At 42.0% G+C, this 24,864-nt stretch overlaps 2 protein-coding genes across 12 annotated transcripts; one reads left to right on the top strand and one right to left on the bottom strand.

The window, feature by feature from the left end:
• Positions 1–2,127: 2,127 nt before the first annotated feature.
• On the bottom strand, positions 2,128–8,148 carry LOC118367545 (protein DEK-like). Of its 5 annotated transcripts, none has more exons than XM_035751128.2 (12): positions 7,999–8,148; positions 7,037–7,198; positions 6,716–6,814; positions 6,347–6,456; positions 6,130–6,224; positions 4,881–5,001; positions 4,384–4,674; positions 4,025–4,201; positions 3,723–3,834; positions 3,475–3,617; positions 3,315–3,383; positions 2,128–3,156 (listed from the first exon to the last, which is right to left on the bottom strand). In XM_035751128.2, the coding sequence occupies exons 2-12, from the start codon at positions 7,188–7,190 to the stop codon at positions 3,145–3,147; spliced, it is 1,383 nt and encodes a 460-aa protein (XP_035607021.1). In that variant the 5' UTR covers positions 7,191–7,198; positions 7,999–8,148; the 3' UTR covers positions 2,128–3,144. The 5 variants fall into 5 exon arrangements, with proteins under 5 accessions (XP_035607021.1, XP_035607023.1, XP_035607024.1 ...); XM_035751130.2 differs by lacking the exon at positions 7,999–8,148 and adding an exon at positions 7,818–7,984; XM_035751131.2 differs by lacking the exon at positions 7,999–8,148 and adding an exon at positions 7,715–7,981.
• A 148-nt stretch (positions 8,149–8,296) lies between these two features.
• LOC118367543 (potassium voltage-gated channel subfamily V member 1-like) lies at positions 8,297–23,016 on the top strand. 7 transcript variants are annotated; one of them, XR_004822133.2, is made up of 5 exons: positions 8,297–8,438; positions 9,895–10,149; positions 10,365–10,463; positions 10,586–10,700; positions 10,873–11,314. XR_004822133.2 is itself a non-coding variant. In XM_035751125.2 (3 exons), exons 2-3 carry the CDS (start codon positions 17,159–17,161, stop codon positions 22,551–22,553), a joined length of 1,521 nt encoding a protein of 506 aa, XP_035607018.1. In that variant the 5' UTR covers positions 13,146–13,819; positions 17,112–17,158; the 3' UTR covers positions 22,554–23,016. The 7 variants fall into 7 exon arrangements, 1 of the variants encoding a protein (XP_035607018.1); XR_008090428.1 differs by lacking the exons at positions 10,586–10,700; positions 10,873–11,314 and adding exons at positions 9,233–9,346; positions 22,021–22,169 and having other exon boundaries at positions 8,326–8,438; XR_004822130.2 differs by lacking the exons at positions 10,586–10,700; positions 10,873–11,314 and adding an exon at positions 22,021–22,169.
• Positions 23,017–24,864: the final 1,848 nt, after the last annotated feature.

Raw genomic sequence — 24,864 nt, 5'->3', positions numbered from 1 at the left:
ATTTTGACCTATACCACACCTCCTCGGCCTTATTGCTTAAATATGTCAGCCATTCAGGATTCTGGGCTCGAACCACCCCGTTTATAATTAAGCAATAAGGGGACACAAGACGGAGTGCCACTGCTCAAAAAAATAAAGGGAACACTAAAATAACACATCCTAGATCTGAATGAATGAAATATTCTTATTAAATATTTTTTTCTTTACATAGTTGAATGTGCTGACAACAAAATCACACAAAAATTATCAATGGAAATCAAATGTATCAACCCATGGAGATCTGGATTTGGAGTCACACTCAAAATTAAAGTGGAAAACCACACTACAGGCTGATCCAACTTTGATGTCATGTCCTTAAAACAAGTCAAAATGAGGCTCAGTAGTGTGTGTGGCCTCCACGTGCCTGTATGACCTCCCTACAACGCCTGGGCATGCTCCTGGTGAGGTGGCGGATGGTCTCCTGAGGGATCTCCTCCCAGACCTGGACTAAAGCATCCGCCAACTCCTGGACAGTCTGTGGTGCAACGTGGCGTTGGTGGATCGAGCGAGACATGTTGTCCCAGATGTGCTCAATTGGATTCAGGTCTGGGGAACGGGCGGGCCACTCCATAGCATCAATGCCTTCCTCTTGCAGGAACTGCTGACACATTCCAGCCACATGAGGTCTAGCATTTTCTTGCATTAGGAGGAACCCAGGGACAACCGCACCAGCATATGGTCTCACAAGGGGTCTGAGGATCTCATCTCGGTACCTAATGGCAGTCAGGCTACCTCTGGCGAGCACATGGAGGGCTGTGCGGCCCCCCAAAGAAATGCCACCCCACACCATGACTGACCCACCGCCAAACAGGTCATGCTGGAGGATGTTGCAGGCAGCAGAACGTTCTCCATGGCGTCTCCAGACGGTCACGTGCTCAGTGTGAACCTGCTTTCATCTGTGAAGAGCACAGGGCACCAGTGGCGAATTTGCCAATCTTGGTTCTCTGGCAAGTGCCAAATGTCCTGCACGGTGTTGGGCTGTAAGCGCAACCCCCACCTGTGGACGTCAGGCCCTCATACCACCCTCATGGAGTCTGTTTCTTACCGTTTAAGCAGACACATGCACATTTGTGGCCTGCTGGAGGTTATTTTGCAGGGATCTGGCAGTGCTCCTCCTGCTCCTCCTTGCACAAAGGCGGAGGTAGCAGTCCTGCTGCTGGGTTGTTGCCCTCCTACGGCCTCCTCCACGTCTCCTGGTGTACTGGCCTGTCTCCTGGTAGCGCCTCCATGCTCTGGACACTACGCTGACAGACACAGCAAACCTTCTTGCCACATCTCGCATTGATGTACCATCCTGGATGAGCTGCACTACCTGAGCCACTTGTGTGGGTTGTAGACTCCGTCTCATGCTACCACTAGAGTGAAAGCACCGCCAGCATTCAAAGGTGACCAAAATATCAGCCAGGAAGCATAGGAACTGAGAAGTGTGGTCCCCACCTGCAGAACCACTCCTTTATTGGGGGTGTCTTGCTAAATGCCTATAATTTCCACCTGTTGTCTATTCCATTTGCACAACAGCATGTGCAATTTGTCAATCAGTGTTGCTTCCTAAGTGGACAATTTGATTTCACAGAAGTGTGATTGACTTGGAGTTACATTGTGTTGTAAGTGTTCCCTTTATTTTTTTGAGCAGTGTATATTGGCAATATTCCACAAACCCGAGGTGCCTTATTGCTATTATCAACTGATTACCAACATAATTAGAGCAGTAAAAAAAAAAAAAATCACACCCCTGGTATTCAGTCTGATATACCACAGCTGTCAGCCAATCAGCATTTAGGGTTTGAACCACCCAGTTTATAATACTGTTTTGATGCTCTTGAATGCAGCCAAAATTATTTAGTCCCTGCTATCTGGGATCCTTGGGACATCCCTAAACCCCATTGAAGTTTCAATGTAAAATGGTTAAAGTAGGAACGTCCCAAGGATTCCAGATCGTACTGACCAATATTGTTTGTAGCTTAGTCAGGCAGTCACAATTTACATGACATCAAGGTTTTGATGCGCCGTAACAGGGCCAATATCTTAACTGTTTACCACCTTAGTAACGAGTGTCTTTGCTTTAGTAAAACACTAGATAGACAAGTGTTTATTCAAAAATCTGATTTATTTTATATGCATAACATTGGAAGACAATTTCATTCAATGACACTTTGTCAAAGGTATGACTAAAAAAATCCAACTCTTCATTGAGCAAGGTAACAACTACATAGATCATCCTGTACTGCATACAGAGACAAAATAAGGACTAAAACAGGAGCTCATCAAAAGTAAATGATTCACAAATGTACACATTTACATATAAAAACATGAAGTCTTGTAAATGCAATCAAGGATTATGTTTGAACACTTGACCGTGACAATACTTTTCAAAACTCAATTGAACAGCTCACCATGCAAATCCATTTTACACAAAATGCCTAGGGGGAAGGGAAAAGGGGTGGCATCATTAGTCCAAAATGTTTTGCAACAGAAACAGTTTACTAAAAACAGAAAGTTTATTGTTCAAATTCCTGTAGGTCCCTCCCCGTTTGGTTCTTGTGAATACACCCCAGCATACATACATACATACCACTGCCTTGTTGCAATAAAGCTGTTATATGTGCATCAAAACCACAGAGGTAAAGAGTTGAAATCCTCCACAGAAGACAAAGGCAGTGGATAGCTATGGTGAGGGGCCTTATTCTATTTTGACTGGTCAAGTCAAGAAATACATTTAAAAATCAACCATGTGTGAATTCATGCATTGCCTGAGGACATGTTTCCATTTACAGTGACCAACCTTGAATCTCTAAACACGGTTCGTTTAGCCTAAATACCCTTTGCTTGGGATCAGTAGAAAAACTGTATTAACAAAGCACAGATTATTAACAAGCAATGACTCAAAGGCATAAGCCTTAAGTAGCATGTTAAATATGACCTAAGAGAAGTGTGCAGTCAAGTTGGAAATGACATAATACAGAAACAAAAACATTTTGAAAAAAATAAAAACACAAAGTAAAACGGGGGTTTGAGCAGTTCTAAGGTAGGCACATTCTTTTGATTATCCTTTTCCAGCATTGGACCGTTCACACAGTTATTTGTCACAAGGACCGTTTATGTCCTTTAGGAAATCAGCTGCAAAAAAAAACAAAACAAAACAGACGGTTATACAAAGAAATCAGTCTGACAACAGATAAAACAATTGAAAAGCATTCACACAATTTTGTGTGGGGAATGACTTCAACTTTAGTAGTCTGCTATTCCAGAACACCAAGGGAGGACAGGTAACTCACCGTTTTTACTGTCTGCTTGACATAGTCCTTTCTGCTGGTCAGGTCATAGTCTGGGTATGTGTCATACACCTGGGGCAGAGAAGTTGTTGCCTTAGACTTTTACAGGTAAGCCAACCATCATTGTGATATCAAATCAGAGATGTTTGAGAAGCAAACATACCTTCTGGCAGATCTTCTTCATGGTCATCTCCTCCAGGTTGGCGTCTTTCAGCAGCGTCTTCACCGTCTCCTTCAGCTGCTCATCTGTCGGAGGCTTCTTGATCATCTTGATCAACGGCTCATCGTCGTCCGAGCTGTCGAGTGCTGTTATTTAGGAAAACAAGCAGAGAAAAACATAACAATATGCATTAGGCTACAGGTTGCCAATGACGTATGAAACTTGCTATAAAAGTAAATCTACATTCTTACCATTGCCCTTGCTGGCATTATTTTTCTGTTTGTTACTGCTGCTGTCTGCTTTCTTGGTCTTAGCTGCTGGCTTGGCCAGTGCTGCACTCTTAGCTGCTGGTTTCTTTTTTGGCTGAGGACAAATCAATCCATTAGTTCAAGATAAAAAGACAAATGGGTAAAAACCCTATCCAGATATTATAGACGTGATCTGTTACATACAAATATGGACACAAACCCAAACTGTTGACTTTTGTATTCACAAGAATTGCTGTGAGTTTAGCAAATCCAAAATCCGGGACAGATTGACAGAAGAGTCTCACCTTCTCAACTTCACTCTCGCAGTCTTCCTCATCCTCATCCTTGTCTGAATCAGACTCAGACAGGTCGGAGTCTTCCACTTTTGTTTTCTTTTTGGCAGGAGCTGCCTTCTTTGCTGGTTGCGCGCACTTCCTGGAAGGTGTTCTCTTGCCCTTGGCTGGTGGATTTGACTTGGGATCCTGATTGGTAGGAGAGAAGGGACTTCTGTGTTTAATCTTTGAGTGACAGAACAGGCTGACAGTTGCCTTTTACAGTTCTAGAATATTTATATAGTGGCACTAGTATCATCCAAGACCAAATAAGGGAAATATCCATTTCCAATGGACCTATCAGTTTACATTACAACATTTCAGTTTCTCACCTCATAGTCTTCAGAATCATCGGTATCTTCATCGGTCGTCACCTTTTCCCTCTTTCCCGATTTCCCGCTCTTCTTTTCAGCGTCCGACTCGTCTTGTTCAACTGTGACTCCTTGCTCGTCATCCTCATCCTCATCACTGCTAGAATCAGTGACGATCGCTTTGGACTTGCTTTCTGCTTTGACCTTCCGGGGGCTGCTGGATGTACTCCTGGCCTTAGCCTTGGTCTTGCTCTTAGAGTCTTTGGTTGAGATATTCTTCTTCGACTTCTTCTTTCTCTTTGAAATCACAGGCTGCAGATGCGAAGGATAGAATTATAGGTAGGGCTTATACCTTTTTGAAGACCTCATTGGTGAACACAGTTCAGTTTTCTATTGTATTTGACAAGACCAAACTCAAGAAATGTGTACCTAGCTAAAGAACAAAGACCAGTCACTCACATGAAAATGACTGTTCAGGACAGTTTATTTGAAAAATAAAGAGAAGACCTGTAACTCACCTTTCCTGATATTCTGGGACTAATGAGGAAAGTCATGATCCTATCGATGAGGACTGACTGGTTTCCACCCTTCTCCAGGTCCAACACTTTACAGATGGTCCTCAACCGTACACATGTTATCCTGAATCAGTGCACACAATTACTAGTGAGTCATTAATTATAATAACAGAGTAAGTTTGATCCACAATCACAACAATATTTCTGATCATGTTTAAATATGTTTCTTCGTTAAAGCTGTTAGAAGCACCTTATGTGGAACAATCTTAAAAATGTTCTTAAAATTGAATGCGTTGGTGCCTCTATTCAGGATATTCAGAAAGCTGATTGGAGGACCTTTTTACTGATGAATGTGTTCATTTCTTATGACCGTGTTTTTCTTTCTGGTTGCATTATATTTTGATGGGTGTGTCTGTCTTCTGTAATTTATGTAATTCGGGGCTCATCTGTAAGAGACCTTGATCTCAGTACGACTCCCTGATAAAATAAGGTGAAAAATATACAGTACCAATCAAAAGTTGACACCTACTCATTCAAGGGTTTTTCTTTATTTGTACTATTTTCTACATTGTAGAATAATATTGAAGACATCAAAACTATGAATTAACACATATGGAATCATGTAACCCCCCCAAAAAAAGAAGCATTAAACATAAAAATGTTGGTTGGGTTTTGCGACTGCACTTGAAGAAACTTTCAAACTCTTAAAAGTAATGATGGACTGTCTTTTCTCTTTGTTTATTTGAGCTGTTCTTGCCATAATATGGACTTGGTCTTTTACCAAATAGGGCTATCTTCTGTATACCACCCCTACCCCACAACACAACTGATTGGTTCAAATGGAGGAAGGAAATACATTTCACAAATTTCCTTTTAACAAGGCAAACCTGTTAATTGAAATGCATTCCAGGTGACTACCTCATGAAGCTGGTTGAGAGAATGCCAAGAGTGTGCAAAGCTTTCATCAAGGCAAAGGGTGGCTACTTTAAAGAATCTCAAATATATTTAGTTTTGTTTAACACTTTTTTGGTTACTACATTATTCCATGTGTCATTTTACAATGTAGAAAATAATAAAAATAAAGAAAAACCTTGAATGATTAGGTGTGTCCAAACTCTTGACTGGTACTGTATGTATGTATGTATGACTGGTACTATATGTATGTCTGGTACTGTATGTATGCATGTATGCACACACACACTACTACTGTTGTTTCATAAGTCCTAATTGAGCAACCCCCTCTCCTTCTTACCTCATCATCCTCTCCTTCTTCTTTATATAGGGATCACTGTCAACCTCGAACGGGAAGCCATTGAACAGCCGCATGTTTTTCCTCATTGTGGCAATCTGAGGAGGGAACCATCAACAATGACAACCGACTAAGAACAACAACTCCAGAGTTGTTTTACCCACACAGGGCTGTCCAGTGACATTACTCAGCCTTTAAAAAAAGTGTAAGATACACTTACCTTACCTGGCATATCAAAGAGTATTGTATGAAGCGGTTTCAGATCTGGAACCTTCAGCTTTCCAAGGTGGTGGTTCACTCTCGCAATATCTCCTAATTTATCTCCGCCACCTGAGAGGGCGTGGAAATGAGGTTTGTACTGTTAAATAATGAGCTGACTACAGAGGGCAACATGGTGGTGGGAGCATGATATGGGATCCCAGCGGGGCTGGTACATGATACAGTTGCATCCCAATACATAAGACTACGAGACTGATGAGAACTTATTTACAGGCTTCATTCTGACTCATGTCGACAAAACTTTGGAAACGTTCTCTGCGCTCATCTATAGCCTTTGGTGATAGACATGTCCGAGGATGCTCCATCTTACCATTTTCAACTTTCAGCACCTTCGCAGGTTTCGCAACCTGGAAATCAAGTCTTTGCACCGTCTTTTTCTCCCTCTTCCCTTCAACTATTTGAGATAGAGCTGCAAGAAGAACATAACAGATCAAATAGAATTCAGTGCTGCCGGCTTCAACTGTAGCAAACCAGGCCTCTGTGCATGCAATAACTAACAAGTTGGACCCATGCAAAGCTGAGGAAGGTAAAGGAGGGATGATACCTAGCTAGATACCTGTACTGAACTATAAATTAACAGTGTAGGCCTATAGAGCAAAACGGGTTAATAAACATCATTGACTTATCATACTTATGTCTCTACTCATTTCATTCCGTGGTTTCTGGGCCTTATATGGTGAGTCGGCCAGGTCTTCAACCTTTTGTTCTTTCTCCATCTCATCCGACAGCGGACAAACCTCCATCTTTTCATCCATTGTTTCAGTCATGTCAGTGCACTTTAACATCTGCTGCCCTGTTTTGGGAAGAAAGTAGTTCCACCATCAGTTTAGCCAGATATCCCTGGAGAAGCACCTGACTATAGTCCCTACTTTTTATGCGAATAATATGAACTACAACATTAAGCTAACGTTAGCTAGTCAACAACTTTCCATCGTACTTAATGTCATGTCCGAGAACATTGTTAGTTTTTGTTCAATTGCATTTGTTTTGTGCTTAGTAACCACTTATCTGAAATTAGCCATCTAACGTTACCTAGTAAGTTAAATTCACAATCAATCACAATTTACCCACCACCAGATAGTTGTCATTATTAGTATTCATAGCAAGCCAGCTACAACAGTACATTCAATCTTATGGAGTTTAATTTTTAGCGGTATGGCGCCCGGAGACATGATTTGGCGCGCAGGTTTGTTTTGAACACAACATAGAGCTAACGTTAGCCAGCTAGTCAACTAAACGTTACGTACAATACGCCATGTCCCAAAGTTCACCACCACGTAGACTGAAAACTATCTCGATATTTGCTAACCTGTTGAATTGTCAATGGTGTTTAAGTAGAAACTGATCTACGGGATCGCTAACTAGTCAATAAATTCCCGCTGATGCTGCCTGACTTGGCTAGCTAACGTTACCGCGGTTAGCTCAGTCTTCTTGTCAACGTTGCATCCAGTCAGGCAGCTCTTTTTAGCTACTGAATGCACCTAAAAGCCGAACATTTGTTTCATCGCTATAATTATACTTAATATGACCATTCTGACTCATTCGAAATCTATAGCCAGCTATTGCAGTATGCCAATAAATTCAATACTTTACCTTGCCACCAAAACAGAATTGGATTAAGTTCCAAATGGCGGGGTTGTTGCAGTGTGGGCGTCAATGGGCAATCATTTAGATGACGTACAACATTAGAAATTAGTCAATTATGACTAACTAAACAACACAATATTAGAAATTAGCCAATTAGGACTAATCTAACATCCAACGTCGTATTTCCCTGGTTTTATTGGTCGATTGGATAATACACTCAATGAGGGGATTCGATTATCTGTCCCGAGTTACCCCGGTGAGAGGAGTTTAAAGCCATTGACCGGTGCAACACGGCTCAGTTTAATATAACTCCCTCAAGAGTTAACATTTTGGCATGTCAATTAATCAGTAGAAACCGATCAACGGGATACGCTGTACAGTACTTCCTATTGCTACCACCTTGTTGTGCAGGAAAACAGCGAGGGCAAGGGACTCACCTGGTAAAGGTAGGCCTAAAACTAATGTTGCGACTGTTGCATTTGGGCTATTTCACAATATTAGTGCTTTTTCAGAATGGGATTTTTTCATTCTATCCCACACTAGGCTGAGTGTATTATGGAAAGGCCGGGTTGCTTTCTGGGCTTAACATATAGGTTTATTTATGTGACTGGAAATCAAATATTTAACCTTTAAAAAAAAAAAATCTGCATTTTTGATGCACGGTACACTCTTTATGATTTGTATGCTACATTCTTTACAGTTAGCAAAAAGCAGGTGTACCACATGGTACCATCAAAATACATCTCTGACCAGGAGGAAAAAGACAATCTCCATCAAAGTTGACAGGCTCTACTCAGACAACCACTCTTGCCATTGCCAATGCTATAGATGCCAAGTTTATCTGTCACCACATGTTTGCCAGCTATGCCACTCCCTACTGTTGAACCATGGGAAATGCACAGGAGACTACTCTCCGTTCCAACCAGTGGCAGATTCACTGCTGAAGAGTAATCCTCTGAGCATTGACCAACCTTGCTCACGCCTCTTCTGGTAAAGGTGTGTGAAGGTTGTTGTTGTTGAATGGGCAACAACAGTTTGGCTGCCTCAAGGGACACTCAACCACCCACACTGCCTGTACAGAACAGCAAACACCAGAGGCACCTCCAGCACATTGGTCCTGATGGACTACAGCACGGTCTTCGATCTTGTGGATCACACCATTACAATGAAACACCTTTTGCAATTATCTGTCCGACCAGAGACCATGCCATGAATTTGAAACTTCCATTCCGGCCTGTAGCCAGGTTACAAGATCCCATGAGACTCTATCCCAGGCCTCAAGAACATTCCTGTGGCCTCCCCCAGGGCGCACGGCTTGGTCCAGATGTATTTGTGGCTCTTGTCAATGGCGCAGGTAAGGGTGCTCTCGAGCAGCTAGATGTTCTTTACCATTCGGGCCATCAGATTTTTCACCATTGCTCCTTATAGGACACATCACTGGACTCTATACTCTTCTGTACACTGGTCATCTCTGTATACCCGTCGCAGGACCCACTGGTTGATGCTTATTTATAAAACCCTCTTAGGCCTCACTCCCCCCTATTTGAGATATCTACTGCAGGCCTCATCCACATACAACACCTGTCCCCAAAGCACACACATCCCTGGGTCGCTCCTCTTTTCAGTTCGCTGCAGCTAGCGACTGGAACGAGCTGCAACAAACAAAATTATGGACACTCTTACTGACAGTTGTGGCTGCTTTGCATGATGTATTGTTGTCTCTACCTTCTTGCCCTTTGTGCTGTTGTCTGCGCCCCAATAATGTTTGTACCATGTTTTGTGTTGCTACCATGTTGTCATGTTGTGTTGCTGCCTTGCTATGTTGTCTTAGGTCTCTCTTTATGTAGTGTTGTCTCTCTTGTCATGATGTGTTTTTTGTCCTATATTTGTTTTTAATCCCAGCCCCCGTCCCCACAGAAGGCCTTTTGCTTTTGAAGATCCAATGACATTCAACCAAAATCATGGGCACCACCTACACCTCCTGCATACAATGACCTGGGCTTGGAGTCCGGTCGCACCCATCTCTGCAGATCCTTTGCCCTGAAACTTGCAAAATCCCAGGATTTACAACAAATAGCTGCCTCAGAAGAAATGCCATGTCAGTGGCAGATCTACCTGATCTAATCACAAACTGAAACTTTTGCATACCTTATTTAGGTAAGTAGTCACAGCCTTTGCTATGAGACTTGAAATTGAGCTCAGATGCATCCGGTTTCCATTTATAATCCTTGAGATTTTTCTACAACTTGATTGGACTCCACCTGTGGTAAATTCAATTGATTGGACATGATTTGGAAAATGAAAAGAAGCAATCCATTTCCTGATTATCAAAGGCAAATAAATTCTCTCCTCTTTCCTTTCCTCCTCATCAGTTTAACCTGGTGTGTGAAAGCAAAGGTGTGAGTGAGGCATCACAGTCCATCTACATGACCGGCCTGAGGGTCCCCGGTGTTTGGTCCTATGGCACACAGGTAAAACGCACAATCCACTTATAAATGATCACGAGTTTAGTGAAGAGGTCACCCCAAAAATGTGAAATACCCCCGGAGGTTTGGTTGTCGCTTTCGCCATCCTCGTTTCCCTGCCTATCCAGTTGCTGTTTGGAGTTGCCTGCTGCCTTCTCCCCCGACATCTATGTCTACACATTGGCCTTCGGTTCGTGGTCGGCATGACAATATCAGGCAATGCTATGAACACATTTGTGCTAGGTGGGGCAATACTCCAAGGTTGTCTCTTACCACAAACTCCAAACTCTAATCTCAAATAGCTAAAATATAACACATTGTACTGTCTACAATCATCAAACAGTGTTTGACTATTGAGCGAGCTGACAGCCACAAACCTTTCGTAGTGTGTGATTGTTATTTTCCTATTTTGAAGGGGCTGAGTGGACCAGTACACTTCCGAAGACTGTTTCCAGTTATGCAAATGCTCAAACACCTAGCCAATCTGCGTTTATACTGTGTAGCATTTATACTGTCTAGTTTTATCTTTGGCGTATTTCCCTGAATTTTTATTTGATTTCTTTATTGAATATCCGAAACATACAATATACTTGCAGTGAAGCCGCTCAACAACTACATCATACCAGTCATCCAACAGACTCCCATTCAACAACTACACCATACCAGTCATCCAACAGACTCCCATTCAACAACTACACCATACCAGTCATCCAACAGACTCCCATTCAACAACTACACCATACCAGTCATCCAACAGACTCCCATTCAACAACTACATCATACCAGTCATCCAACAGACTCCCATTCAACAACTACACCATACCAGTCATCCAACAGACTCCCATTCAACAACTACACCATACCAGTCATCCAACAGACTCCCATTCAACAACTACACCATACCAGTCATCCTTCCCATTCAACAACTACATCATACCAGTCATCCAACAGACTCCCATTCAACAACTACATCATACCAGTCATCCAACAGACTTCCATTCAACAACTACATCATACCAGTCATCCAACAGACTCCCATTCAACAACTACACCATACCAGTCATCCAACAGACTCCCATTCAACAACTACACCATACCAGTCATCCAACAGACTCCCATTCAACAACTACACCATACCAGTCATCCAACAGACTTCCATTCAACAACTACACCATACCAGTCATCCAACAGACTTCCATTCAACAACTACATCATACCAGTCATCCAACAGACTCCCATTCAACAACTACACCATACCAGTCATCCAACAGACTCCCATTCAACAACTACATCATACCAGTCATCCAACAGACTTCCATTCAACAACTACATCATACCAGTCATCCAACAGACTTCCATTCAACAACTACACCATACCAGTCATCCAACAGACTTCCATTCAGAGCGACACACAGAAAGAAGCATCCAGGGTCGACCCCCCCCACACACACACACAGTTCCCCAATAGCTGTCCCTGTAGTTGACGTTTATATTCCGAAACATACCTGTTGGTGGTACTTATTTCTGTCTTATTTTACCTTCTAGTATTGGTGACAGTCATTGCAGTGACTGGAAAGTTTGCTATAGCAGCCTCCTTCACTATTGTCTATGTATATACTGCTGAACTCTATCCCACCATTGTACGGTTAGTTAAATTCCCAATGTATACTGTTTATTACAGCAGAATAATATCCTCATTCTTGATAACTCTCATGAACAGCAGTCCCACCTTTTGGGACTGATATTTTTTTTTAAATAAATGATTAATGTTGTGCATAAAATAAAACGGACCCATCACAATTTGAATATTGTTTATAATTCTCATGAACCCATCCAAACGGATGGGTACGTTTTTATTTTATCACCATCACAATATTGATCTTGGTGATACCTCTCATGAACAGAAGATGGTGCCAAGTAACTTATCAATGGGAGAAATGGAACAGATATTACAGTGCCTCTGGAAACTGCCACCAAATTGCTTAGAGAAATGTTAGTGGGACTGCAGATAAATTAAAAAGTCTCAATCGAACAGTACTATACTATTGATATAACTCAGTAGCCATATGAACTTGAAACTATCATTTTTCTTAGACACTTCACAGATAAACCTGGATCCTGATGTCCTGCATGTCACATAGGACCCATTATATCCTATGTTATACATATTCTTTCCATGCACGTGGGTGAACAATGTGAGAAATGCCACATATAGGTGGACAGTAATTGCATGTCTGGAGAGCTGTGGATGTGCAGTTACGGCAGACCAAGCCTGTCTCAACGCTTCCATAATTGCCATGGGAAGTGAAGAAAAGATCCGATGGCTCTCTGGGGTCAACGGAAGGTGAACTGTGACAAGTAAAAACGAAATGGGAATTCAGGAACCTACCATTTAAAAATAGTGTCCTGGATCTGTACAAATAAATGTGGATATTTTAAGAACCAAAATCCTACAAGAAAAGTACTTTGACCTTTCTCCCCTGCCTTGGCTTCCTCTCATTGAACAAGGAAGGAAAATAAATCTCATTTACAGAACTGAAATGGCAGGTAAAAATGTCAATTGAGGACCCTTGACCTTGTCTGATTCAAAGCATATGGTTGGTATTTTTGCAAATACAAATGAGCTGAGAACATGTGCATGTAGATGAGCCCTTTTTCAGAGACATGTTTGAATGGACAAAAATATGTGTTGCAGTGAGAACCTTTGAGATGGGACACATTTTTTGATGGAACAATTTTGTGAAATTGTCTACAATGCCATCTCTCTGGAAATATCAATCTGCATAACGTAATATCATTGATAAGCCAGCGTTCAAAACTTTCAAATGAAATATTTATTTTCATGGTTTCTAATATAAGGTAAATTGGACCCATAATACATTTGCAAGCGCTATATTCAGAAAAACGCCCTTCCTTGCGAGTGCTCGTTGCTACTCAACATTTTTAAACGGGACCGCGAGCCAAGAGGGTTAGTACAATCCGGAATCCTTGGGACGTCCATACCATAACTTTATCCCATACCATTAACCCTAACCATTTTTTATTTAAACTTTAACGGGGTAGTGACGTCCAAAGGAACCAAGATAGCAAGGACCGAGTCAAGAGAGTCTAGTGCACGGTGCTGTGCGCATCTGAGGTCTTAGAGCTGTCTGAAACGCACGGAGTTTTGTCATGTTTTCTTCGAATAACTGGAGCTCTTTTTCACTTATGCTCGCAAGAAGATAATAACCATGATTAACATTAGTGTCATAACACATAACTGGCTGTTTTACGCAGAATATTAAAAGGAACTTGGCTAATGGAGAGGATGGAAAACTCAACTATCCCTTTTATCAAGCGGGAAACTCTCAATATATAGCCAGGTAAGACTAATCTTTCCCCCCTTGTTATGTTAAATTGGCTAAGTTATATTATTTGGGCTAGTTTCGTGGCTATTACTGTAGTTTTGTGGTCCACTTGGTACAGTACAGGCTAATCTTACAGAGATGGTTTATTCCACTAACCTACTATCTCTGACAACAAAACAATTTAATGCAAAACATATTAATGATTTATTTCAATCTAATAAATATTTGACAGCAACTTGTATATTTATTCATGATTCATATAATAACCAGAATATCTACAGCTATTTTTCATTCGAAACACGTGTGTTGCTCTGTTATTACATAATCCAAACTGCTCACCTCCTAGGCTTACAAAATGTAGGTAGTTATTTTATTTGCGAGTGAAATTAAAACCATGAATACATTTCGTTTTCATTATGATGTTGTGCCAGTAATATAATATAGTTATGTAGTTATTGTGTAATAGGATGCCAGTTTACAATGTCTAGACGCCCCCATTTATTTTGCATTTATGCTCATCAAATATCTTCTGCAATGACCATTGATTGACTAATTCATTCATGTTGCCTGCATGAAAATCCAATTTACTCAATTCTACAGTCTTCTTTTCTCATAATACAGTTGAAGTTGGAAGTTTACATACACCTTAGCCATATACATTTAAACTCAGTTTTTCACAATTCCTGACATTTCATCGTAGTAAAAATGCCCTGTTTTAGGTCAGTTAGGATCACCACTTCATTTTAAGAATGTGAAATGTCAGAATAATAGTAGAGAGAATGATTTATTTCAGATTTGATTTATTTCATCACGTTCCCAGTGGGTCAGACGTTTACATACACTCAATTAGTATTTGGTAGCATTGCCTTTAAATTGTTTAACTTGGGTCAAACGTTATGGGTAGCCTTCCACAAGCTTCCCACAATAATTTGGGTGAATTTTGGCCCATTCCTCCTGACAGAGCTGGTGTAACTGAGTCAGGTCTGTAGGCCTCCTTGCTCGCACACACTTTTTCAATGCCCACACATTTTCTATAGGATTGAGGTCAGGGCTGTGTGATGGCCACTCCAATACCTTGACTTTGTTGTCCTTAAGCCATTTTGCCACAACTTTGGAAATATACTTGGGGTCATTGTCCATGTGGAAGGCCCATTTGTGACCAAGCTTTAACTTCCTGACTGATGTCTTGAGATGTTGCTTCAATATAGCCACATTTTCCTACTTCATGATGCCATCTATTTTGTGAAGTGCACCAGTCCCTCCTGCAGAAACGCACCCCCTGAACATGATGTTGCCACCCCCGTGCTTCACGGTTGGGATGGTGTGTTCTTCAGCTTGCAGCATCCCCCTTTTTCCTCCAAACACAATGAAGGTCATTATGGTCAAACAGTTCTATTTTTGTTTCATCAAACCAGAGGACATTTCTCAAAAAAGTATGATCTTTGTCCCCATGTGTAGCAAACCGTAGTCTGGCTTTTTTTATGGAGGTTTGGAGCAGTGGCGTCTTCCTTGCTGAGCGGCCTTTCAGGTTATGGGGTGGCAGGGTAGCCTAGTGGTTAGAGTGTAGGACTTGTAAACTGAAATGGTTGCAAGTTCAAACCCCCGAGCTGACAGGTACAAATCTGTCGTTCTGCCCCTGAACAGGCAGTTAGCCCACTGTTCCTAGGCCGTCATTGAAAATAGTTAAATAAATAAAGGTAAAATATGTCAATATAGGACTCGTTTTTACTGTGGATATAGATACTTTTGTACCTATTTCCTCCAGAATCTTCACAAGGTCCTTTGCTCTTGTTCTGGGATTGATTTGCACTTTTTGCACAAGTACCTTCACCTCTTGGAGACGGAACGTGTCTCCTTCCTGAGCGGTATGACGGCTGCGTGGTCCCATGGTGTTTATACTTGCATACTATTGTTTGTACAGATGAACGTGGTACCTTCAGGCGCTTGGAAATTGCTCCCAAGGATAAACCAGATTGTGGAGGTCTACAATTGTTTTTCTGAGGTCTTGGCTGTATTCTTTTGATTTTCCCATGATGTCAAGCAAAGAGGCACCGAGTTTGAAGTTAGGCCTTGAAATACATCCACAGGTACACCTCCAATTGACTCAAATGATGTCAATTAGCCTATCAGAAGCTTCTAAAGCCATGACATAATTTTCTGGAATTTTCCAAGCTGTTTAAAGGCACAGTCAACTTAGTGTATGTAATTTTCTGACCCATTTGAATTGTGATACAGTGAAATAATCTGTCTGTAAACAATTGTTGGAAAAATTACTTGTGTAATGCACAAAGTAGATGTCCTAACCGACTTGCCAAAACTATAGCTTGTTAACAAGAAATTTGCTGAGTGGTTGAAACACTTAGGTTGAGTCATAAACTAGTTAATGTAAACTTCTGAATTCACACTGCCATTTAGAGACATTAAACATGTAGAGTAAACACAACCAGAATATCTCCATACCCAGAACCTTGTTTTGGTAGGACCATTAAGCTTTTGGTTTAAATAGCAATTTACATTTAGCCCCTTTTGGATTTGTTATTGTTATTAAATCAATTGGTGTAGCTTAGGCATTATTGTCCTCCTCTCACTTAAAATTTAGGAAAATCCTCATCTTTTACACACAGGGCATGTTTTCAGTATATGGTAGTTTGTTTCAATCATGACAGGTGAGCACATTTTACAGTGTCTATGTTCTTGCCAACAGATCAACTGCTCTGATCCATTTTTCAGGATGTAACTTTTAAATATGTGCGACTTAAAATTAACACCATGACGTTGTTAGATAGCAGATAAACTTAACAAAGGGAATTAATGATTACAGGAATAGGAACATTAATTCTATTAATTAGGTAGGCCAGCTAAAATATTTAAATCTCCACAAAGAGCTTTAAGAAGCAGGACACGGCCAGAGGCTCTTTCCCCGTCTTCCCCTCTTTCTCTCTCGCTCTCTCTCTTCCCCCATCTGATGTCTGACACGATGCTCTTGGTAGGAGCAGCCAAGGAAATGTGGATTCCTTCATTCAGGGAGCAGAGGGAGTTTAACTGAGGATTAGGGATAACTAATGGCTGCTTCTAGCCAAGCTGTACAATGTATTCCCTTGCCACATGGCTAATAGGCTACACAGGGGATGGAACAAGCAGGGACCGAGAAGAGAATTCCTCTTGGAATTAGTATGAAGATTCTACCTTACATTTTAGCTGTTCTCTAGGTGGTCTTAATTGGATTTGGTGCCAGTCACTATTTTGAACCTAAACAAATGTTGACCTCATTGTTTACCTTTTCCTTGATACCCAACTGCACTCCTAGTCCCACTTCAGGTTTTCCCCTCCACCCCAGGCAGCCCCGTGGCCGCCATGATGAGCAGCTCATCCAGCCCAGCTGAGTTCTCCAGGGACAGGACCTCCCTCCTGTCCATAGACTCTAGCGTCTTCTACAGCGAGCCCCCTCCTGTCTGTGACTACCCACTGGACTTCTTCACCATCAACGTGGGAGGCAGCCGCTACGTTCTCTCCCAGGAGCTGCTGGCATCTCACCCAGAAACCCGTCTGGGCAAGCTGGCCCTGTCCACACGGGACTCTGCCCTGGAGCTCTGTGATGACGCTGACTTGCTGGAGAATGAGTTCTTCTTCGACCGCAGCTCACAGACCTTCCAGTATGTGATAAACTTCTACCGCACAGGCCACCTGCATGTCAGGGAGGAGCTTTGCGTGTTCTCCTTCCTCCAGGAGATTGAGTACTGGGGCATCGACGAGCTCTGCATCGATCCCTGCTGCCGGGAACGCTACTACCGCCGAAAGGAGCTCAAGGAGAGCCTGGACGTGCGGAACGAGGCTGAGGCTGACGAAAGCCAGGACGAAGACTTCAACGGCGCCGCGTGCTCAGATCTCCGGCGGCGCCTGTGGGACCTGCTGGAGAAGCCAGAGTCTTCACGAGCGGCACGCGCCTTCGGCACGCTGTCCATCATCTTCGTGGCGGTGTCCATTGTCAACATTGTGCTCATCTCGCTGGACCTGGGGAATGTGGGTGGGAACGGGATCGGTGACGAGAGCGGGGGCAATGACGGGGGTACACCTTTCTTCGTGGACGTACTGGAATATGTATGCGTGGTGTGGTTCACCGGCGAGCTGGTGTTGCGCTTTGTCTCCGTGAGCGACAAGTGCCGCTTCAGCCGTAGCGTTCCCAATGTGATCGACCTGCTAGCCATCCTGCCCTTCTATGTGACTCTGGCAGTTGAGAGTCTGCACGGTGGCTCTACTGAGCTGGAGAACATGGGCCGCGTGGTGCAGGTGCTCAGGCTCATGAGGTCCCTCCGCATGCTCAAACTAGGACGCCACTCCACAGGTAATGTAGTCGTCTATCCAAACATACAGTATACGCAGCCATTTTAATCCTGTCATGATTCCTAAACCTGATGCCGTTACCTATCATTTGTCACGCCAAGCTGCAATAGTCCAGGATCTCAAAGTTGATTTTGAAGGTAGCAATCCAGTTGAGATACATCATTATTTTCAAAGGATAGATCACTTATTTCTTTCTTCCAGCAACTCATTATGTGATTTGTAGATGTGTGTAAAGTACAGCGGGGTAGTCAGACAAGATGGCTGGTGTTACGTGTACAACAGTGTCATTGTAGTCTGAAGGCCCAAAAATCTGAAGAATCTGAAACTATAAGAATAGAAAGAGTCAGAACTTTTGTGAAACAGCACAGTGGGAAAAAATACGTGGCCGCTAGAAATCAGAACTGGGTGGTCTTCAGAGATAGATGGGAGGGGTTGAGGGTAGCTGAAGGCTGGGACAAAAAAAAAAAACTAAAGATAACTAATGTAGAATGTACTGTCCGTGAAATGTAAGTAGTGTGTCTTAAGCTGGAAGTGGAAGCCCACGTATTGTCTTCTATTATTTTACTCCAATTAGGAGAGGGGTGGTGGGGGAAAATAATAAAAACATATTAAATTATATACACAGTACCAGTCAAAAGTTTGGACACACCTACTCATTCCAGGGATTTTCTTTTATTTTTTACTATTGACTCCATTGTAGAATAATATTGACCAAGTCCATATTATGGCAAAAACAGCTCAAATAAGCAAAGAAAAATGACAGTCCATCATTACTTTAAGACATGAAGGTCAGTCAATCCGGAAAAGTTCAAGAACTTCAAGTGCAGTTGCAAAAACCATCAAGCGCTATGATGGAGGACCGCCACAGGAAAGGAAGCTGCAGAGTTACCTCTACTGCAGAGGATAAGTTAATTATAGCTACCAGCCTCAGAAATTGCAGCCCAAATAACACAGAGTTCAAGTAACAGACACATCTCAACATCAACTGTTCAGAGGAGACTGTGTGAATAGGGCATTCATGGTCCAATTGCTGCAAAGAAACCACTACTAAATGACACCAATAATAAGAAGAGACCTTTGATGGAGGTTAACTGTGGATTTATTTCAAGTCCTACTTTCAAACTTGGTGCCTCTTTGCTTGACATCATGGGAAAATCAAAAGAAATCAGCCAAGGCCTCAGAAAAAAATGGACCTCCACAGGTCTGATTCATCCTTGGGAGCAATTTCCAAATGCCTGAAGGTATACAAACAATAGTACGTAAGTATAAACACCATGGGACCAGGCAGTCGTCATACCGCTCAGGAAGGAGATGCGTCTCCTAGAGATGAACGTACTTTGGTGCAAGGAAGATGCCACTGCTCCAAAACCACCATTTTAAAAAGCCAGACTACGGTTTGCAACTGCACATGGGTACAAAGATCGTACTTTTTGGAAAAATGTCCTCTGGTCTGATGAAACAAAAATATAACTGTTTAGCCATAATGACCATCGCAATGTTTGGAGGAAAAAGGGGGAGGCTTGCAAGCTGAAGAACACCATCCCAACTGTGAAGCACGGGGGTGGAAGCATCATGTTGTGGGGGTGCTTTGCTGCAGGAGGGACTGGTGCACTTCACAAAATAGATGGCATCATGAGGAGAGGAAATTATGTGGATGTTTTGAAGTAACATCTCAAGACATCAGTCAGGAAGTTAAAGCTGGGTCGCAAATTGGTCTTCCAAATGGACAATGACCCCAAGCATATTTCCAAAGTTGTGGAAAAATGGCTTAAGGACAAGAAAGTCAAGGTATTGGAGTGGCCATCACAAAGCCCCGACCTCAATCCTATAGAAAATGTGTGGACAGAAGTAAAAAAGCATGTGCGAGCAAGGAGGCCTACAAACCTGACTCAGTTACACCAGCTCTGTCAGGAGGAATGGGCCAAAATGCACCCAATTTATTGAGGCAAGCTTGTGGAAGGCTACCTGAAACATTTGACCCAAGTTTAAACAATTTAAAAGCAATGCTACCAAATACTAATTGAGTATGTATAAACGTCTGACCCACTGGGAATGTGAAAGACACAAAGCTGAAATAAATCATTATCTCTACTATTATTCTGACATTTCACACTCTTAAAATAAAGTGGTGATCCTAAGAGAGGAAATTTTTACTAGGATTAAATGTCAAGAATTGTGAAACTGAGTTTAAATGCATTTGGCTAAGGTGTATGTAAACTTCCGACTTCAACTGTGTATGTGATATGAGGTTGTAATCCAATTCTTAGTTTTTCTGTGATTAAACTAGCTTCTGACCCAGGAGAGATTATACTGTGAAGTCTCTTGGAGTTGTAAGATTGTTCAGGGTAATAGAAAGCCTGGGATAGAACTAAATAGCAAGAGTGAGGAAGGGAACGAGACGGGCTAGGAGAAGGAGAAAAGATATTCATTCATATTTCCTCAGGAGATTGAGGGAAGGGGGCCTGACAGATGAGAGAATGTTCCTGAGTCCATTTGTGTGTGTCTGTGTACGTTTACATCCGTGCACGTGAATGGCTTGGATGTTGCTGATTTTGGCGAGGGATGAGAGCCTTGGTTTGGGATGTAGGCTGTGAGGCCATGCAGAATGAAGGGAGATGATGTTACCACACCAAAAGAGAAGATAAGAGAGGAGGAAGTAGACCAGAGACTGTGACAGATACAGAGCCAGCATGTCACATCTTGTCCTTTTCAATGAAGAAAAAAGAAAAGGCGATGAGAGGTCAACTTTGTCTTTGATCTAGGATGCACTGACACACTAGGCCATCATTACACTTTTCTAGAATTATGTGATGTATTACAAATCTTTGTTGACTGCAATTGTACCATATTCCCTCTAGTATGCTACTTCAACAAATTGGTAAGTATGTCATGTTGCGTCAGGAAAAGAGAGAAATAGATTTCTCACTCTGGGTGATGGCTGTTAATAAAACAGATTATTTTAGGGGAAAAGTGCAGATTTACAGGGCATGTTCTCCACTTTGTCTACATGCTGGGATATCTTGATATCCCTGAGGAGTCTATGACATTTGCTCAGTTTTAAGTCCCATGGTCTGACTAAAATTACTTGAATATATAAAGGCAGGCGTGTTCTTGCCATGTGTGTGTGACAATATGTCTGTCTGACAATATCCTGAACAAAGGTGCATCCCGATAACTGTATCATTTTCTAAACAAAGTTGTGTTTGCTTTACTGTTTGGTTTATAGACAACTTCCAAAGAACCAAATGTACTAGCTAGGTCTCATTTTGATCCCATATAGTGTTTCAGTACACAAAAAATAACATTAAAAAGTATACTTACTTGGCAAACTTAACCAAATATTTATTTTCTACATGAAGAGTTTGGAGAGCTTACAAGCAATATCCGTGTGTGAATAGTCCTACCACCTGCTCAGTTGTGCATATTTAGAGTTTTGCACTTATTTTAACTGCCAGCTTGCTGTTAAATATTCCCCACTAAATTTTCAGTCATGAGTTTCGCACATCATCATTGTTTACATTAGCTGTTTGTGGAATACAGTGTATAATTTGAATATATGCAGTATAGTACCTTCATGTTAGGCAAGTGAAAAGGTATTAAGACTGGTTTTAAGAGTTTATTATTCAGTTAAATTATTCTACACTTGAAAGTGTGCACCTGCCACACTCTAAGATTTGCGTACCATCAAAGAGTATACACTTCAGAATGGTCTTCCAACAGATGGCATCATTCTAACGCATCAGTGCAGACAGCCGTAAGACTCTGACGTTAGACAATGCACTTTCAGGTGTACGACCTGAATAAGTCATCTGTCATTTAATCTCCTGAACTGATGTATAATTTACCCCAGCCCTCTGTATCCCTGTATCTCCCAGGCCTCAAGTCCCTGGGCCTGACCATCACCCAGTGCTACGAGGAGGTGGGTCTCTTGCTCCTCTTCCTCTCCGTGGGCATCTCCATCTTCGCCACGGTGGAGTTCGCCCTGGAGCATGACATCCCCGGCACCGCCTTCAGCAGCGTGCCCTGTGCCTGGTGGTGGGCCACCACCTCCATGACCACGGTGGGCTACGGAGACATCCGCCCCGACACCACCCTGGGCAAGGTGCTGGCCTTTCTCTGCATCTTGTCTGGCATCCTGATCTTGGCACTGCCCATCGCTATCATCAACGACCGCTTCTCTGCCTGCTACTTCACTCTCAAGATGAAGGAGGCGGCGCTGCGGCACGGGGAGGCCCTCAAGAGGCTGGCACGGGGTTCGCTGGGTGACTCGGAGGTGGGTGGGGCAGCAAGGGGAAGAGGGGTGAACCTGAGGGATGTTTATGCCAGGAGTGTGATGGAGATGCTGAGGCTGAAAGGGAGGGAGAGGGCCAGCACACAGAGTAGTGGAGGGGGTGAGCTCTGGTGGTAGTGTGGAAGATGGAGCACGAGCGGCTGTGGAGAAAAAGCTATGGAAAAGTTAAGTCAATTGGGTTAAAGATGGAATCCACAGTAGGGGGAAACACCACTGGCTGCCCCACCACAGTTATTATTTTTGTTTCCGAGCTGAGAAGCGTCGCGAAGCATGGTAAATAGGTTCATACTGTGCTCTTTTATCACACGTGCAATGATGTCAGAGGGGTAAAAACTGTGCAAACTGACGTGGTTGTTTCACCATTTTAAGGATTTCAGCTTTAGGAACATCATCAGAATATGACAATGTGTACAATGTATAGGACATATCTAAAGGATGATGAGGGGACAACTTTCATGGCTAACCTTTTTCAGTGTTGTGTTCTGACAACTATTGCATGTTCTGTCTCCTCTGTATGTGTCACATAGACAAGATGTACAGTATATACTGAATTATATTGTGTTTGATATTAAAACATTTATTGAAAGATGCAGTATGTTGTGGTGTATCGAACAGCACAACATGATTTTCATTGGAGAGCAGATCTGCCTTCACCCATGTCTCTGTTTCCTGCAGGGTCACAGTGAAACACCAAAAGGGCTCTGGGAGGAGGAGTCTCTGAGTCACAACAGCCTGTATGCAGAGCACACACACATGAATATCCTGAACTGGTTAAAACATGCACTGCTGCAGCAGACCCTAACCATGGCGTTCTAGGAAATATAATCGCGCTCTAAAAAGAAAAGGTTATTGGAAGAACTTTTAGGGGTTCTTCAAATTGAAACTGTGGGGGAACCTCTAATAGTTCTTAAAATAACCCTTTAAAAGCCTTCTTCAAAGAAACCCCTTTTAATGGTTCCTCAAATAACCTTCTGGGGTTACCCCCCTCATTATTATTAATCAGCATAACAACATTTTAGTTGTCAGTGTTTTATGATTTTTAGTGGCAAAACATAATTCAAAAGCCAAATATGACAAACTCTCTTAGCAGAGCTCCAAGTTTAGTGGCGAGACTTTTCCAAGTTTAGCCCACCTGTGGAAAGAACGGTCAGGTACTTCTGCTTCTATCACCACAGGAGTTCAAGTACTCTCTCCTTCCCTCCCTTCAGTCTTTCTATTGTGTCAAATGCAGAGAGATCATCCAGCTCATTTACAGATGAGATGTGGAGTTGTGCTTTGACACAGCCCATGTATTCCCAAATGGCACTTAAAGTGTGATGTGAGGAAAATGGTGTGCCAGTGTAAGTGATTTTGTTGGTAAGAGGAGAGGTCGTGACTGACAATCCACAGGGCGCAAACTGTTTAAATCAACCTTGTTCAAAAATAGATACGTTATAATACGTTGACAAATTATGTGGAAAATGTCATCAAAAATAAATTGTTGGTTGAGGGTAAAAGGTTTGAAATGTCCACAACAGGATTTATGTTATCATGGTAACCAATTTTCAACAGAAAAAAAAAACATGTTGATTATGTACCTTTTGAAACGATGTCAGGTCTTCAACATAATAACCACTTTAAGAAAATAAACAATAGGCTGGGCATAACCTGCTACTGGAGAGTTGCTCTATCTACAACTATCATTTGGTCTCCCATCCAAGTTTATTTTTACCAAGCCCTGCTTAGCTCTGATATTTGTCACTGACTATTACCAATGTGCTATCATGAGAAATATTGTTGATAAATCGCCACTTAATAGATTCACTGTGGCTATCAAAGTCATTCCAAAAGGTAGGTTTAACAGAGCAAATGAAATGTGACCATATTTTATCAATTATAGAACATCAGTGATAATATTGAGGCCTGTATATAGCATTTGGGAAGTCATCAACCGCTGTTGTTTAAACAAAAAATTGACAACATGTGTTGTGCCTAGTGTTTCAAGCTGTGGTTGATTTCAAATGGAATTTTGATAATATATATTGGATTCAGATCTGTGGAGATCTTCACAATTGCTATAATAATCTGTTCAGAATCTCAAACAGCTCTGACCACTAGCACCATGTACTTAAATAATCTCAATTGCAATCCAGGTCATTTGGTTGTGCTAGTATGTGAAGCACATTGATAACACATTAAGTTGTATAAATGAAAACACAACATATCTACCCTTGTATTCCCATTTGAACTTTGTTGTGCTTTTAAAGGGTTGAAAGCACAGTACAACACAATACAACTTGCTTTCAGAGTATAATATTTTCTCCATGTAGCACTAAAACAAAATGTTTTTCCCACATTTCTCCCCTGCAGTCACCTATAAATACTGTAAATGATATACTGTACATACATATGGATTATACTGTATTTAAGCATGTAGGAAAAAGATTTC

The sequence above is a fragment of the Oncorhynchus keta genome, chromosome 34 (assembly GCF_023373465.1).
Source record: "Oncorhynchus keta strain PuntledgeMale-10-30-2019 chromosome 34, Oket_V2, whole genome shotgun sequence".
Classification (NCBI taxonomy): Eukaryota; Metazoa; Chordata; class Actinopteri; order Salmoniformes; family Salmonidae; genus Oncorhynchus; species Oncorhynchus keta.
Note: the sequence above shows the minus strand (reverse complement) of the source record. Positions and strands in the feature narration are given on the sequence as shown.